Source organism: Setaria viridis, chromosome 1, assembly GCF_005286985.2.
Source record: "Setaria viridis chromosome 1, Setaria_viridis_v4.0, whole genome shotgun sequence".
Lineage (NCBI taxonomy): Eukaryota > Viridiplantae > Streptophyta > Magnoliopsida > Poales > Poaceae > Setaria > Setaria viridis.
Window position 1 is genome coordinate 27,948,940 of NC_048263.2, and position 17,451 is coordinate 27,966,390.

The 17,451-nt window shown below is 46.7% G+C and overlaps 1 protein-coding gene across 1 annotated transcript; it reads right to left on the reverse strand.

The window, feature by feature from the left end:
- Positions 1-1,111: 1,111 nt before the first annotated feature.
- On the reverse strand, positions 1,112-6,002 carry LOC117858490 (coleoptile phototropism protein 1). The gene is made up of 6 exons (XM_034741566.2): positions 5,611-6,002; positions 5,316-5,500; positions 5,140-5,209; positions 4,200-4,836; positions 1,998-2,746; positions 1,112-1,902 (listed from the first exon to the last, which is right to left on the reverse strand). Exons 2-6 carry the CDS (start codon positions 5,432-5,434, stop codon positions 1,294-1,296), a joined length of 2,184 nt encoding a protein of 727 aa, XP_034597457.1. The 5' UTR covers positions 5,435-5,500; positions 5,611-6,002; the 3' UTR covers positions 1,112-1,293.
- Positions 6,003-17,451: the final 11,449 nt, after the last annotated feature.

The following is a 17,451-nucleotide window of genomic DNA, read 5'->3' on the forward strand; positions in this document are numbered from 1 at the left end:
GAGAAGAAAGAGAGAGAAGGGCTGACAAGTGGGCTCCGTCGTCACGTGGCGTTCATGTCAGCAAAACTATCCACCAAAATCGCCCGATGGTCAAACATGAACGGTTTTAATAGTTGGGTGGTGAAAGATTCCTGATTCTGCAGTTCGATAGTTAAAACCAAATTAAGATAGTAGCTGGATGGTCAAAAAATAAATTTCTTCCTCTCTTAAACTATGAAGAGAAGCACACCCAGCCATGGGCCATCCAGGGCGGATCTAGGGCCCGGGCTGCAGCCCGGGGCGAGACCATGGAGTCCCTTTAACATATGTGCTATTTAGCCTAATAAAATGAGATTTAGGAGACAAGATTAGACTGTTTTAGGTGTGATTTAACAGCTCAGCCCGGGGCGCAGCCCCGTTCTGGATCCGCCCCTGGGGCCATCCATGTCAAGCACAGCTGTTTGGGCCACGATGTTGAAAGCTGCCGTCTGGCTGGGTTCTTCATCTTCTTCTTCACCTAGCCGCGGCTCTTCCAGCTGGTCACTTCTTCCAGCAGTGCCAGGAGCAGGGGTCGATGCAAACAAAGACACCGGCGGCTTGTCTCCATCTGCCTGCAAAAATGCACGAACGCCTCATCACATCAACTCTGTTCGCTTGCGCCCGTGGGCCGTGGCCGTGCGAGCATCACCAGGGATCGATGGCGAATTCGAAGAAAGCAACCGCCGCGCGCCCCTCGCGCTTGCCCTGTGCGTGGCCAAACTCACTGTCCGGGACCATAGATGAGCGCGAGCGAGCCCGGGACCAGGAGCCGACGGATCCTCCGGCGTGCCGGTGGCGGCCGGCCGGACGCGGACAGGGACGCCGCACTGGCCGCCAGCAGCCTTCCATACCTTCCTTCTTGGATGGACGCATCGCGTTTCATCATACGCGCATACCATGTGAACACCCAGTACTGTCGTGCATCACGAGAGGGCCCCTCCTCTGAAAGAGAACGAAATCGGAATCTCAGAACGCAACGCATGCGAACAAACCTGCGACCGTTCTGCAGCTCCAAGCCTCCAACAACTTGCGGGGGTTTGCAGTTGCAGGGTTGTGGCCCTGTTTCGATCGCCGGAACTTTTACCATGCCAAATGCAGCACATCGGGAACAGATGATTGATCGTCTCGAAAGTCCAATGAAAACCACTCCGGTTTGGTTGCAAATCTGCTCTACTCTACCTGATTTAGTAGCTTATTATTACATGCATGGAGTCGGTGCCGCTACAAGTTACTAGGTCGCCGTCTACTCTGCTAAGCCGCTGTGCTCTGCTCTGCTCACGAGATGGAGTTCCTCCACCTCCGTGGCTTCCTCGGCGCCTCGCCAGGCGCCCCCGGCACGTGCCCGTCGGTCCCCGCGGCATCGGCGCCGGTCATCTTGGCCAGCCTGCCCAGCTTCCTCCACCCGCTGCTCCACGCCGAGGGCCCCGTCTGGTGCTTTCCGCCGGCCTTTGGCCCCGCCGCGGGCGACGGCGCGCCGCGGTCCACCTGCTTCTGGAGCGCGTCCATCTCGTGCTGCAGCTCCAGGTACTTGGCCTTCATGCTCTCCAGCTCGAACTTGAGCGTGTTGATGTCCTTCTTCGCCGCCGCCCACCCGTCCTGGAACGACTGCGGCGTCCCGTCCAGCAGCTGCCGCCGCGTCGGCGGCGGCGCCGCCACCAACGGCGCGGCGTCCGGCGCCGCCTTTCCCAGCAGCGCCGCGGCGCCGGGTGAGCTCGCCAGCGCGTTGCTGATCTTCACCTGCTCCGAGAAGAGCACCTGCACCACCACCCGCAGCGGCAGCCGCTCGTTCTGCGCCGCGTGCATGCACGCGTCCATCGACAGCTTCTGGCAGTCCATCACCCGGCACAGCCGCTTCCGCTCGTGCTCCGTCAGCGTCGGGTGCGCCTGATCCATCAACGTTGGCCGGCCATCACCTCCATGGCTCCATGCCAAGAAGAATGAAGAAGCAATCAACAAAAGCAACCAAGGCAATTGCATACCTTGAGGTAGGAGTCGACGGCGCGGTAGAGGCCGTCGTCGCAGGTGCGCGCCGACTCCGGGAGCGACTCGGCGAGCACCTGGAACTTGGTCAGCGACAGGTTGCGGTCGCGGGAGACCTCGGAGAGGTAGCTGTCCAGCAGCCGGGCGACGCGGGCCTTGGCGTTCAGCCCCGCCGCCGCCGCCGACGGCGCCGCGGCGGCGGCTGCCCTCGCGCCGTAGTACTCGGGCGGCAGCGGCGGCGAAGGCTCCCCGCGCTCGGGGCTGGAGGATGCCAGCTCCGCCGTCTGCTCCTGCACCAGGAAGTGCTCCACGAGCCGCTGCACGAGGTCGACGTCGTAGGCCGTGTCGGCGCGGCCATAGGACGGGATGAGGAGGTCGGCCAGCGCCGCCTGCTCCAGCTGCATGCCCACGCGCTTCTCCAGCTCCGTCACCAGCGCCGGCGCCGCCTTGAGCATGATGGCCAGGCGGAGCAGGCGGAGGAGGAAGCCGCACGACACGCTGTCGCGCTGCGGCGGGGTGATGCTGATCAGGCTCTCCACCACCATGCGTTGCTCCCGCGCCGGCGCGCTCGCCGCGATGTCGTCCTTGCCGCCGCCGCCGGCGATGATCATGTGGAGACCGCCACCCGGGGACGCCTGCGCCCAGGGCTCGTCCACGGCGCCGCCGTGCGGGCCGTCCTTGGTGAGGCCCGGGAGCCATTTGGACGCGTAGTGCGTTATCGCCGCGCCGATCAGATCGAACCGCATGCCTAGCGACAATAATGCAACGAGAAATGGTGTCAAGTTTCAGGCATGTCCTGACACCCTAGTTCTTCCTGCTCATCCATTTTGTGATGCTAACTGGCAAGTTAAATTTGCACCTTTTGCCTTGCGAGTTTTTCATGATCTAGGATCCAACGATCATTAACCTACATTCAACATGTCAGTGACCCAATGTTAAATGGACTTGTCCTACCTTCCAACACCTATCACTTGCAACAAAAATTGGAAAAAAAAGGTTCACTTTCAGATACAACCCGGCCATCTCCCAACTCCCAAACAAAAGGCTATGTGCATCCTTGATTGATGCAGCGACTGGGATATTTTTATTCTTTAATCTAAAAAATTCTCCCAACTCCCAAACGATGCAAATTATGTCCAAGATTTGGTTTTGGTGGTTCTGAGTAAGTGGCATCAACATCACTATGTTTTTACCACATAATCTCTGCAATCATGCTGAGTGAGAGAGGATCTCGATGCGTCCCTTTCCCACATCTCCTGATGATCTCGCCGGCATCTCCTAGAGCATGGAGAGGACGGATGTGACTGCTATGTCACTCAAAATGAGTGATGTGGCTGCAAGCCTGCAACATCACTCAATTTAAAATAACCTAGAAAACAACATTTGCCGTAACTTCCAGTATTAAGAAAGAGGACCAGTCTTGTGTTGTTTTGGAGGAGGATCAAATTCGAGTAGGGATAATTCGGATGAGGATGATCGTCTAATCGGACCCGCCTCGTTTCGAAATAAAGGACCGTAGTAAATAGTTGATGAGACTGAAAAAGGGATCTATCACCTCAAATCTAGTAGGATACTACCGTGCGATTTTAGAATGTACTCCCTCCGTCCTAAATTATAGGTCTTTTTTATTTTATTAGATTCATAAACTTTGTTATGCACCTAGATATCCCCTATGTCTAGATGCATAATAATATGTATGCATCTAGAGAAAGTTAAAATGACCTATAATTTGGGAGGGAGGGAGTATAAAATATATGATTAGTGATTTGGATAAAGGGGAAAATATAGCTTAATCCTGGGAAGAAGGGTGTGATGGAGCGAGCCCCTGCTACTCCCCCTACTAGGCCCGGTTTCACTGTCGGCAACTAATATGATTGCGGCAGTGTCTTGGCATTACTTGAACAACTCCTACTGTGCTACACTGTTCATGACACTTCATCATGAAGATTTTTGTTTTTATCACATACTGATAAAAATGCGATTTTTTTTCCAACAGGAGGAACACTGAACCGTGCTAACAATCCGAGCTGCACTCATGTAGCAGCATCAGGACGTGTGATTGAAACCCAAACATGCTGCTAATCAGAGATCAACTGTGGCTGATGAGATAGGATGATAGCTATAGCTGCTACTAATCAGAGATCATCTGGCTGATGAGACAAGATGAGATAACATAACAATGTGATTAAGAGGCTGGGTACCTTTGACCTTGATGGCGGTGACGACGCGCACGAAGTGGTCGATCCGTAGCACGGACACGTCCTCGAACCACCAGTCCGCCGGCGGCACGGCCTGCTGCCTGCTGGGGCTGGACTCCTTCGATTCCCCGCCGCCGCTGCCGCCGCCGCCGAGGTTCCACCGCGGGCTCGCCGTGCCGCCGGCAGTCCTGGGCGTCCTGCCACCGCCGCCGCTGCCGGTGTAGGCCCACCGCACGCCCCTGGGGTTGGCGCAGGCCTTCCATGCGATGGACTCGCTGCAGCGGCGCACGATCTGGAGGTTCTCGGCCCACGGCGAGAGTCCCTCGCAGCTCTTGAGCACCACGATGGAGTCCCGCCACGACGACAGCACCACGTAGCTGAGGAACGCCTCCGTCTTGAAGATGAGGTTGCCTTCCTCCAGGTCCTCCGTCATCTCCAGGTACTCGGCGGCGCAGCGGAGGCCCGAGATGTTGGCCGCCGTCAGGTCCACCGCCATCCCGTAGCAGAACCGCGCCGCCAGCTCGAAAGAGCCCGCGCCGCCGGGGAGGTCGTCGAGGTCCACGGCCGCCGTGTCCGGGTCCGCGGACGCCGTCTCGTAGATGATGCGGCTCATCCGGCCGCTCCGGGAGATCATCGGGTACTGCAGGTGTACACATTCAGCAAGCGTGTGATGGAGTTGCTGGTTGCAAGCAGCTTCGCCCATGATCCATTTCTAGTAGCCTAGTACGAGTGGTACTAGTACTATATTTAGTGGGGGATACCACGAGTCATAATCGATGTGTTATTGCAGCAGAAGAACAGAATAGGAAACTAACAAAGGTTTTTATTGTAGCATTCTGTAAGTGGAATGACACATGTTCGAGTTCTCTCTGAGAGACACGAGAGACTCTCTCAACCATGAAGCACGCAAGAGAGAATCAAGAGACTGTCTCTAGTGCTCTACCTTGTGAAGATGGAAGCTGACATCTCCCACTTTGACAAGCAAATCGCTGGGAATATCACTGTTGACATACCTGCTCAAATCGTTAAGATGGTGAAAAACTGAAAATCGATCACTTTCTTAACTTGAATCAACCACTAGATGACCGAGAAGCAACTGCCGGCTAGATACTTAATTACCAGGACTGGTCTTTGCGAACGAAGCCGTCGTTCTTGAGCGCCTCGTGCCGGCCCGACGTGCCGCCGACGGGGACGAGCCCCCGCTCGCCGGCGTGGCTCTCGCTCTCCGACTCCCACATCGCTTCTTACTCTCCTTGATTGAACGTCGGAGCTCTTGCAGCTCTCCAGCACTGTGATGATATGATCTTCAGGGAAAAAAAAACATGATTGGCACATGAGCATGCACATGCACTGGTGCAAATCAAGAATCTAAATGGTCGCTTGATAAGGAAATTAAGAGTGACAGTAGTACAACCTTTAATTTGTGCACTCCTGCTCTTGCTGTCCTTGCGGTTGGGTACTGAAGCTTCTGACCGAGCACCAAAAGCCTAGCTATAGCAGCAGCAGCAGCAGCAGAGAAGAGTGATGCGGAGCTGGCCGGGTTAACTTCTAGCAGCAGGCTTCTAGCTAGCAGGTTGGGGCCGGGCCGGGATAGGAATAGGATCGACGACGAGGCCGGTTAGCCGATTAGGTTATGGGGGCGGGGGTCGCCGAGGGGCGGAGACCACATGGGGTGTTTGCGCGGCGTTGGAGCTAGCGAGCTACTGCTACTCATATATGGTCATCAGCAGCAGCTGGCCTCTCTCGTCGTTACCTGGCCCTCCCTCTCTAACCTCCGGTATGTGCGCTCCGATCCATCGCAAATCCCTTTCGCCTCCCAAGGTTTAACTTCTTGGCCTCACGCAAACAAGAAGATCGCTGTGGGATCCGGGATATACTACAAGCTTGTCTCCTCCGCATCGCATCGCATGGAAAAGCTCCATCCGTTGATACTGTGGTCGAGGGCAGTATATTACGTAAGTGGTTAATCGTGTATTGCCTTCAGATCATCAAACGACAGAGTTACTCAGGTCAGTCAATACAAAACATGAAAACAAGTCCCCAGCGTAACTTTCAACAGTGGCTTCTGGTGTGCCCCCTTCCGGTGTTTGAGGTAGAGAGCCATAGATGGGTTCTATGTTTTCCAGGGCTTTGGAAGAAGATACTTCAATTTCACGGTATGTGAAGTGCAACTTCATGCCTATGCTAAACAGGCTTATTTACCATTGAAACATTTTTCTAAAAGAAATTATAGAAACCATCTATTCGTACTTCTTCCAATTCTAAATGTATATAGTTTTATAATTCAAACTGAACAAACTTTTCTAACTTGACCCATCCATATATGAAAACACTATTATTTTGTTTTTTCTAATAAAAACTACAAGTCAAAGTCTCATGTTTGGAGACCTTCTAAATGACTTATATTTTTTGAAATGGTCGACAACATACTTATAGCATGCATTGATAGATAAGGGTAAATGACTTATATTTGAAATTAGAGGGAGCACTTATAAGCTCCTGCAAACCATTTCCATTCCTTTTACGGTAAGGCATCATGTCGCTATTCTTTTGCTATACCCAAAGTATCGTTAAAAAAATTAAAAATATTTGTTTTGAAAAAATATCAAAATTAGCATATTTTTTTGACTGAAGTCAGCAGGGAAAATCCCTACCTATTCAGGTGCTCTAACTACTAGGCTAGAGGCCCTTTCGCAAAATGTGTATATTTTGATCAACACTTCATGAAAACTATAATTGTCTAATGTATGCAGAGTGTCCAACCAGCTAGATTCAAAATGCTTTCAGACTATATTAGTATGTATATTGTTTTGCAAAGAAATAATAGTCAAAGTCTAACTTTGAAGGTCGGATTAAAAATACAATACCCCATTGTATTCTTGAACTAAAGGGTTTATTCATATCTCTTCACTCTAGGTACCACTGTAAAGATACCTTTTATAAGTTTTACATAAAGAATTAACAACTCATTACAATAATAATGTTAATCTCCAGCGCCTAAAACTCTCCTTATTATACAAATTCAGATAGCCACAACGAGCACATGTTTTTTTTCCAGCATTGATTTTTCAAGCAAGATCAATGTCTTTTTATTCTTACCTACACTACTACTTTGTGTGTTGTGTACCAATTTCTAGCAAACCAAAACGACAGGAAAAAAAAGTTACCTGAATCAATCACTATTATTTATGGAGATGCACGGAGTACGGTTACATGTATCTATACATGGATTGCCGTCCCTTTTATTCCTCTTGAAGTTGAAGCCCTGCAAATGTTTTCCTAGTGTGCACGCGAGTACGGGCACGCACAGTACGGTACAAGTAGGTGTACGTGTTACAGTGCATGAGGCCGCCGAGGCCACACAGCCGCCCACACCGTCGCCGTCGCCGAGGCAGCGACGTAGCGCGCCGCATCGCCATTCCTCCTCCGGCGCAGGCGCGCGCCCCATGACCCCGCCACATGACTAACAGCGACGACGCCGTCCCGGCCCGCGCAAACCCCACCCCAACCCTCCGGGAAACCGACGCATCGGGCTCAAATATCTGGCGAAACGCGACGGATCGCGACGTGCCCCCGCGCTGTAGCTACCACGGCTCAAAGCTTGAGGGTTACTGCACAGTGACACAGCGTCCGTTCCAAGGCGTGGCGTGTGCTGTACGCGTACAGAGGTGTTGTGCAGTGAATGGGCGTCGCGATCTGCAGTGAAGTGTGGCTCAATCATGGACGTTCGCTGTGTATAAGCAATGATTAGCTACGGAACAGTGCTCGCTCTCTTGTCTTTCTGAAGCTGTGCGTGGTCCTGCGATTTGATTAGTGTTGCTAGCACACTCTCGTCCTGCTGAAGGCAATATTGACTGCTAAATTTATCCATGTTTTTTGCGTTGATCGTATGTGTTCATAGCGATGAGTATGCGCATGTGTATGTGCAGTGTTTCTTTTTTTAAAAATAAATAAATAAAGAAAGCATTATTTATCTCAATCAATTACATCAAGATGATACAATCGTTCTATATCACATCCAGTCTATACACACAGCTTGGGCGATGGACATGGTCTAGGATATACAGTAATACCGCAATGAGCTACAACACACAACATATTTTTCACTTCTATGTACCACCACAACACTATTTTAACTGCGAGGAAGGCTCTCTGAAAGCAATGTCTCTAAGGAAGAATGGACACCCACGTGGACTGCCACCAATACCATACTCAACAAGTAAATGTTAGACCATAGATTTTTGTCCTCAAGAGAAAATTCTTCGAACTCCAGACAATCCAACAACAAGGAAGCAGTAACAATACTACCATTGATAAATACTACCATTGATAAATATACTACCATTGATAAATACTACCATTGATAAATAGTTCAACCGCATAAGATTAGACCTAGAGATTTCTCCCTGTAGTTTTTTTTAGCGTGTCTGTAAGCTGTTTTTTAGTGTGTATGGGTGTGTTCTTTGTACTCAGGTCTTTGATCCTTAATGTTGTACTCTTTTTTATATTTTAATGAATATGACACGCGGATCTCTTGTGTCGTTTGAGGAAAAAAAAGAGATTTCTCCTATAGTGTGTGCTTTGAAAAATGGGACACTACAGTTATGTGGATCGACATGTTGTCTATTGAACTGTCGAAGAAGGATCATGCAGTCTATCAGATTTTATCTAATCCCTAGATGTTTGTAAGAAAAGCGCCAAAATTTAAAATTTTGGTCACTTGCATAGAATCTTTGGATGAATGCTCTTGTCCCTTGCTGTCCACCACCAGTGGTATTATTGCCACAAGTAGGTGAAGAAAGTTGGAACTTATCTCCCTTCATCTTCCTCTAGCTATCTCTCTCTCTCTCTCAAGGTGTCTGCGTGCGTGTGTGTGGGGTAGATGTGCACCTAATCATTGCTTTCTTATTACATTGCTCTACATAGTTCTCTATGATTTGGTCTTGCATGACCTCGAGCACAATAATTATGTTGAAATAAAACACCCACACAAATCTGCAAACCACATGAAACATATTTTTTAAAAGGAATCATGAACCAGAACCATATAAAATACGATCATGGCTCGTTGAGGTCTATTAGGACTGCTTGTGATGAACAGTTGTATCATATATGCAAAAACAAATGAGAGTAACAACTAAAAGTGAGTCCATCATCTTTTATGTGATGTTCAAAAACATGTTTCTTGAAAGTTGATCATACATCATAGGTGTAGGGCTATTGGTTGCCACATGGTCTACCACTCCAAGTCTCGACCTCTTTTTTGGGGAAAGGGGATAGAAATCCTATTAGGCCAACTCCAACAAATTGATTTTCCTCGATCCCCTTATCATCCTATAGGGGAATCCCCTTTCACAATTCAAAGATATTGGGAAGAGGTGCTAGATAGATTTTCCCTTTCCCCAACCTATCTCCCCTACTATGTGGGGCCACCTGTCAATGAGCTAATCCATCTTTCTTCCTCTCCTCTATCTCCTTTTCCTCTACCTTGCCTCTTCTCTCGTGAGAGAGCAAGGAGCGCAGGTGGGCCAATGGCTGGCACGGGGGACGGCACGGCCAGCTAACAGCGGGATGGGACAGCGGTAGGGGCCTTCCTAGTGACGGCGCGGGGGTGTCCTGGGGCGACGCATTGGTTGCTCGGTGGTGGCACGGGGGTGACTTCTACGCTAGGGCAGGGGCGCCCAACAACCGCTCGTCAGCTGCCGCATGCCACGCGGAGGCCGAGGCGAGCAGAAGATTCACACGGGCAAGAGATGACACACAGGGATAGAAAGGAGGAAAGGGGAGAGGGTGTTGAGTCCCTTTTCTATAGGGTATTGGGATATGGTTTTTCTCAATTGAGAAAAATTTATAGGGAAAGGGAATTGTTTTTTCAATCTGTTGGAGGATGTTTTCCTACCTCAATCCCCTTTATGGCTGTTTATAGGAAAAGGAGATAGGTTTTCTCAATCTGTTGGAGTTGCTCTCATATAGTAGAGGAAAAGTACAAGCACCTCAGTTGAAGAACAATACAAGCACCTCTATTTTGCAGAACACACTCTGAAAAAGATGGAAATTAGAAACATTCTAAGTTTTGCTTAGTTTGGCATAATCTAATGAAGTTCAGGTATCCATTATAAGCATATGTAATAATTGCGTGAAGTGTAGCATTTGTGATTGGGTGCCAACTCAAGCGGCCATTTTAGCTTAGCATCTTGGAACATGGATGGAGCGAGTGTAGAAAGTTGGAGCTTAAAGCAACTCCAAGAGATCCCCTTTCTCCTTTTCCCTTTCCACTTTTCATCTATAAAGGAGATTGAGGGGGTAAAAAAACCCCTCCAACACATCCCCTTCCTCTTTATTCTTTTCTCAATCCCCTTTATGCTCCTCCCTCTCCCCTTTCTAAAGGGGAATTCACCCCTCTCTCTTTCCTTCTCCCTTTCTTCCCTTTTCTCTCCAACCGTACAATCCCATGGCTGATTCATTTTCTGGCCGCCCGATGTGGCTTGTCGTCCTGCCATCCTGGCCACGCGCGGCTGCACCGCAGGAGGTCGCCGCCTGCCCGTGCCCGGCTCTCGTTGCGCTGCTGCCCTAGCCCCGCACGGATGCACCGCAAGAGGAGCCCGTGCGCTGCTTGTCACACGGCCGTCCGCCCGTGCGCGGCACGACACCCCAGCCCCACGCGGCCGCATCGCAAGAGGATACGTGCCCACCTTTGCGCGGATCATCGTGCCTCCGTCCTGGGCGGCCACGCCGCTGGAAGGCGCTGCCCTCCATTATCCCTGTCAGCCCGCGCGATGCATGGACGGCTGCCGTCCCAGTCCTCCCGACCTCCGCACGCCACTCTACCTACCTGCACCGTGGGTGGCGCGGCCTTGCTAAGCACCACCATGGCTGCCGCGGTGATGAACCACGCGTGGAGCACGAGCAAACACAAGAGAAGAAAGAGTGGAGGGGGAAAGAAGAAGAAGAAAACCATATTACCCACTGCCATATGGGTCCCACATGTTAGGAAAGTAGAAAGGGGAAAGAGGAAAAGAGATGTGTTGTAGTAGCTCTCCCTTGTACGCTGGAAATTGTGAAAGGGGATTCCCCTAGAAGATGATAAAGGGGAAAGAGGAAGAACAATTTCTTGGAGTTGCTCTTATCTCCCTTCCTCTAACCATCTCTTCTTTGCCCCTCTCTCTCTCGTTCCTTCTTTCCACAGAGCTGGGGTGAGGTGGTGGTGGTGGGGGGTGGAAGGCTTAGCCCCTGTCCCATGGTAGATGTGTTCTTAGTTATTTATTTATTAGTACATTGCTCTCTATCATTAGCTCTCTATGGTTTGGTCTTGGATGATCTTGAGCACAATAATTGTATTGGCAAAACAAACACACACACACAATCTAATGGACAATGCAACTTATCTAACAGATAATTGCAAACTGCATGAAACATATTTTCTTAAAGGAATCATGAACCAGAACTATATGAAATATGGTCATGGTGGCTCGTTGTGGTTTATAAACACCGCTTGTGATGAGTAGTATGCTATATGCAGAAACTAATGAGAGTAACAACTAAAAATGAGAGCCATTATCTTTTTTGTGATGTTCAAAAACATATTTCTTGTACAAAATTATGATGCCACACTTCCAACGATGAATTGGAGGTTGATCTTTGATTTTGCAAGACGAGAAGATATTTAGACGACTGCTCGTTAGCAAAATTGATACACTATTTCTAATCATGCAGAATGTGTCGACCTCAAAGAAAGACGGTTCATCCTTTTCTCCACTGTTTGCATTGAATCAAGCGAATCCATGGGTTGCCTCAGAGCTCTGAGCAAGCATATCAATCATATCAAGGCCATCAGGGTCTAATGAAATGTATCGTCGGCTGATGATGGAATTTCTGCTTGAGCGCACGGTGACCGTTGTCGCGTCGCGTGAAGACTTCGGCTGTTCGGTGGGGTCGTCGTGTCTTCCTCTAGGAAACGGTGGCAAGATCCTTCGTCCACGAGACCACGACGCCAGCGGCCTCCCTGGCCGCCGTTGAGGTCAGCAGGTCAATCTACCTTATCTCTCGGATCCGCCGCCCACCTCCTGATCATGCTGTACTGTACTGAAAGTGCATTTGACCCCCTAAGTGGGTTTTGGTGTTGATGACATGCATGGTTAGAGGACTAATAATTTTATCATGTGATTAACAGGTTTTAATTCTAAAGAAGTGCAAAGGTTATGAAAGGAATCTCAAGAACCCCCAAATTTCAAAGAAAGAACAGTGTTAAACTCAAAAGAAGACTTTTCTATAATTTCTAATTTTGAATTTGAGTATAGGAACACCATACTATTAAGGGGGATGCGGATGGATAGCTTGAAGATGCTAAAGTGCTCAATTGAGATGCTAACCACCCATTGAGAGACACAACTCATTCACTTGCACACTTGTTTTCTCACATTTTCTATGAGTGTCGGAAGTTCCGACACCGGCCGGAAGTATTCAGAAACTTCCGATTGGGGGTGCTCAGCTGTTTTTATCTAGCAGTGTTGGAAGTTCTGACACTATATCGAAAGTTCCGATAAAGGCCACCGGAAGTTTCTTGAAACTTCTGAGGAGAAGCTCTCAGCTGTTTTAATTTAACTTCGTCGGAGTTCTGACAAGAACATAAATGTATTGTAACAGCTAGTTTTGGGAGCTCATGTATAAATACCCCCTCAGCCCCCCATTCATTGCTGCTGAACAACTCGAGCTAAAACAGCCCCAAGCATTGAATACTCCCCCCCACTCCCTTTTGAGCTAAATCCTTGAGAGTTTGAGCTAGGGATTGGGTGAGAGCAAGGTTGAAGGTGTGAGTCTTGAGGATCTGAGTGTGAGGTCTAACAAATTCATCTCAAGAGCACTCCAAGCATCTTCGACCATCGATTCACGTTTGTTACTCTTGAAGCTTGCTTCTAGATGGCTAGGCGTCGCCTGTTTGAGCGTCCTCTTTGTGTGGTGCGCCCGGGAACGTTGGTATTACCCATCCTTCGTGGATTCATAGTAAGTGACTCAATCCTCCTTTGTGGTTGATTGAGGGAGGTAAAGGGTTAGTGAGGATCCGGTTCTTTGTGACTCCTCAATGGAGACGTAGCTTCCTTTGTTGAAGTGAACTTTGGCAAAGAAATCCTTGTCTCTTGTGCTTATTGTGTTCTTCATGTTCATATTGACCTAGAAGCTTGATTTAAGCCGATCTATAAGTTTGTGTGGTTCCTTGCATATCTATCACCTGCAGTAGTCTCTACACTTCTTTTATAATCTTTTGATTCAAACAGAATTGGCAGATTCAGGTTTCATTTTGAATTTTGTTCAGCTCACTTTCTACTGTCGGAAGTTCCGACCCTGTACCGGAAGTTCCGACCCATCGGAAGTTCCGGCACAGCATCGGAAGTTCCGATATATCTAATACCGCTGCGAAGTTTTTCATGAAAAATTTGAAGTGAGCCTATTCACCCCCCTCTAGGCATCACACGATCCTTTCATATACATATGTACTACCTCCCGCCCTGCAGCACCTAAAGCTCAGTGCGCGCGTGGGGTTCCCAAGTCTCATCCCTTCCATGATTTCCATCCATATCCACGAGCTCTATTTCTTGCCACCCTTCTTTTTTTTTTTAACTAGTTAAGTAAAGCTGCTGGGCCTCCTTTTTGTTGAGACCATATTTTATGATGAGTGAGGCCCAATGAGCATTTTTTAGCTAGGAAAAAGCTTCCACGCGCATGGTCACGCTCGCTCCAAAGCGTGTGACCCTCACAACCCACGGCCTATAGCACGTAATATGGGCTGTGGCTTGTCTGTGAACCTAAGGCTGAGCGCATGTGCTGAGCTGCTAGCCCAAGTACCTATTAACCTTTGTTCTTTTTTTACTAGTCCGTTTTATCCCTCTAATTTGTGATATTTTTTATATGGGGTGTCTGTTTTCAAATTTGATTGCACCAGTCTGTTTACGATAAGATCTATAAAACAAGATCCACGATGCATATGTTTTAGATTAATTTTACACAATGGCAACTTATATTTTGGTACATTAGCTACTTCTATATCAAGTTTGTAGCAACTTATGTTCAAACCTCCAAACAAACTTTACATGTAAGTTGCTACAGGAATAATTTTGAACCCAATACCATTACATACATGAAGCATCTACATAAGTTGCCACATTATCTTTAGATGAGTTGTTATTTTAGCTGCGCGGAAGTTGTATACACAACCTTTACCTAAGTTATTGCATTTGTCTCTGTATAAATTTGATGAACGACATTAGGCATGCAATATAAGTTGCTACATCTCTAAATAAGTTGATAAGTATTCTCTGCATAGTTTGTTAAATTGTTTCTATATAAGTTGTCAATTAGTCTGCATGTAAGTTTAATAGATAAGTTGCTACACACTTGATATATAAGTTGCTAGTATACATACGTAGTCTCTGCATAGTTTGTTAAATTGTCTCTATATAAGTTGCTTGTAACCGTAACTTGCTACCATGAGGTTAAAGCTCTGTTATGTTTATATATTGTCCTGTTATGTTCCATATAGTCTGGGAGTCTGTTCGCTACTTCGGGAACCTCCGAGGTGCCTCTGAGGCAGTCCAACCTTATTTGGGTGTTGTTGGAGGGCATGCTGCTTCATTGATCCCTGAGGCAACCCCATGATCCTATCTAGACATAAAATTTCGATGTATGATTATTTAACTACCGTGTATTCCAACAAAGTTATTATTGTGGTTGGAGTTTGCATACACCCATATTATTACCCTACATCCACTCAGTGCTTGCAGTAATATACTAAAGTGAGATTCTACAGGAATTTGTAGTGCTCTTTGTTCTTGATGGTTGTTGAAAATGGGATTGTTCCTTAGTAACTTGGCTGATTATGTATTGCCCTAGGTCAATAGAATGATTACAGCTGGCTGAATAATTTATTAATTGGTCAACTACCTGATTAATCTGCCTGTTCTTTCTTGCTACCTGGTCAACTACCTGATTAATGTTGTTTTTCACATGCATGAATGTTAGCACCTGTTTTTCTTGCTACCTGGCTGAGTGATCCTTTTCTTTTTTGGTTAATTGCTGATGAATTCTTAGAAATTGGACATGTAGATGAACATGTGTGATAATTGGAGCCAAATTAATTACTGATGCTCTATTAGAAATAGCATCTCTTGCTTCTTTAATATTATTTTCATTTTATCTAATGCTGTGCATGGTAGTGGTGACTGGTTTGTGGCATGATCAGTAATGGATTAATTAAATAGTAGATTAAGTTTTCATTTACGACTTTTTAATGCTGACTATTGTTTATTGTATTGTTTTAGAATCAATAAAAAGCGAGGTGTTGAAGAACACGAATAGAAGAAAGAATGTTGGAGGAAGGTTGGTAAGCTTGAAGCCAAGATATTTTTCTGTTCAGTTTCAGAACATTGTATTTACTTGTAGTCTATATTGCCTAGCTGGTATGCTCGACCAATTTTTGATTTTGTTGATATTATTACATCACCTGATTATTTTTTTCTTCTGCATGTGTATAACATAGCTATGATTTTCTATGGTGCTGCTAGCATCATCTTTATGTATAGTTGAGGTCCCTTAGTTCATGTTCAGAATTGATTGTTAGAACCATATCTTTATGTATAGTTGAGGTCCCTTAGTTCATGTTCAAAATTGATTGTTAGAACCATCAGTATGCCTTGTTTACTAGTTGTTTTGGTCTATCTTAGTTAAATGTAATTAGTTAACTTTACTATAAGGAAACATGCATTTTTGTTTCTTAACTAAATTAAACTTTAGTTAACTTTGACAGGATGTAGTAACTCCTATATTGATACATACAATTGCTTGCTGCATTGGTTCTGAAGTTCTTGTTCTTGTGTTGGCTATGTGCAGAGGAAGAAGGGATCATTCTAGCATTACAGTTTTCTGGCTGTGCTATGTTTGCGATGTATGTTTAGCATGATGGTGGTGGTGGCTAACTATTGTTTATTGGTTTTTTTCAGAATCAGTGCACAGTGAAGAACATGAATAGGAGAAAGAATGTTGGAGGGAAGGTGGTTGGCTTATTTTACTAGCTAAATCTCTTATGCAATAATTAGATTATGCGGCAACATTTGAGTTAAAAGTAGAGTTTTGTAGCTAATTAAGCAGATGCTTTAAACATACAAAGAGCATATGTTCTTTTAGTCCAGCTGGATGCAAATGTAATATGGTGGTCTAACTATATGTATCATCTGAAGTCCAAGTTCAGGATTGTATCTTATTTATCAAGCTGCTATTTTTTCTAGATTTTCCCTTGATTTTAGGTATTTTTTGAGGTATTTTGTGAACTGTGAGCTATTTTCGGTATAGTGTGCACAAGAGACTAGGGGGTTCTCCACTGGAGTTTTACTCCCAAACGGTGACATCGGAAGGGGGCCATTCTCTCCTGATCTGGGCAGGGATGCGCAGTTCCAGGATAATTAAGGGTGAGGGTTGTGATGCCCTGGGTAGGCCTGACTTGAGCTGCCAAAGTAGCCCTAAGGGGCACCATATTTCTTGGGCATTTTGGCTATCAAAACCGTAGTACCCTCGTTCCTGTGTAGTAGTGAAAAAGTGTATTGTTGCTAGAATAGGGTCACACAAGCACGTCACATGCATCTCTAAGGAGTGCTTCTTACCACGCCTATGTGAAAATCGGACCCTACTATTTTGTCAGGTTCTGATTAAAAATATGATGAACGGTGCCTGCAGGGCAAGCATATCTTGGGTTGCCCAGTTAGGGTGGCTCTCCTCATGCTATTAAGATAGAAGAACATTACATGTGGTTGGAAAAGTATGGTAAAGGAAAAAGATAAAAATGTAAAAATAATGAGATTGATTTATCTATTTGACACCCTTAACCCCGTGATATGGATATAATTTTGTGAAATTTCAACTCTTTTGCCACCAGACTCGCTAAAACTGGACCTTTTGAATTCTTTTTAAACCAGATCCTCCAAGTTTACGTGACATGGATGTTTTCAAGAGCAATAACTTTCGCATCTGAGCTTTAAATTGGGTTGTCCAAATATCCATTTCAATCACCTCGATGTTTTAGTCGTCAACGTCTTTGAACACAAAAGCTGCAAAAATGAACTTTTCAAGCACTCTAAACTTTCTCTTTAAAAAAAAGCAAAAAAGAACTTGTGGCTATGCTCTTGACAAATACGTCTCTTATTCTTTTAACATAACCAACGGCCATATACAGGCACAAACAGCAGGTCCTGTACCTGGATGAACATGGACA

What these genes read in the sequence shown, in the direction of transcription:
- LOC117858490 (XM_034741566.2), bottom strand. Translation starts at nt 5,434, where the DNA reads ATGTGGGAGTCGGAGAGCGAGAGCCACGCCGGCGAGCGGGGGCTCGTC. An exon ending in GTTCGCAAAGACCAGTCCTG is followed by an intron (nt 5,210 to 5,315) that starts GTAATTAAGTAT and finishes CGATTTGAGCAG; the next exon opens with GTATGTCAACAGTGATATTC. An exon ending in CACCGCCATCAAGGTCAAAG is followed by an intron (nt 2,747 to 4,199) that starts GTACCCAGCCTC and finishes TATTGTCGCTAG; the next exon opens with GCATGCGGTTCGATCTGATC.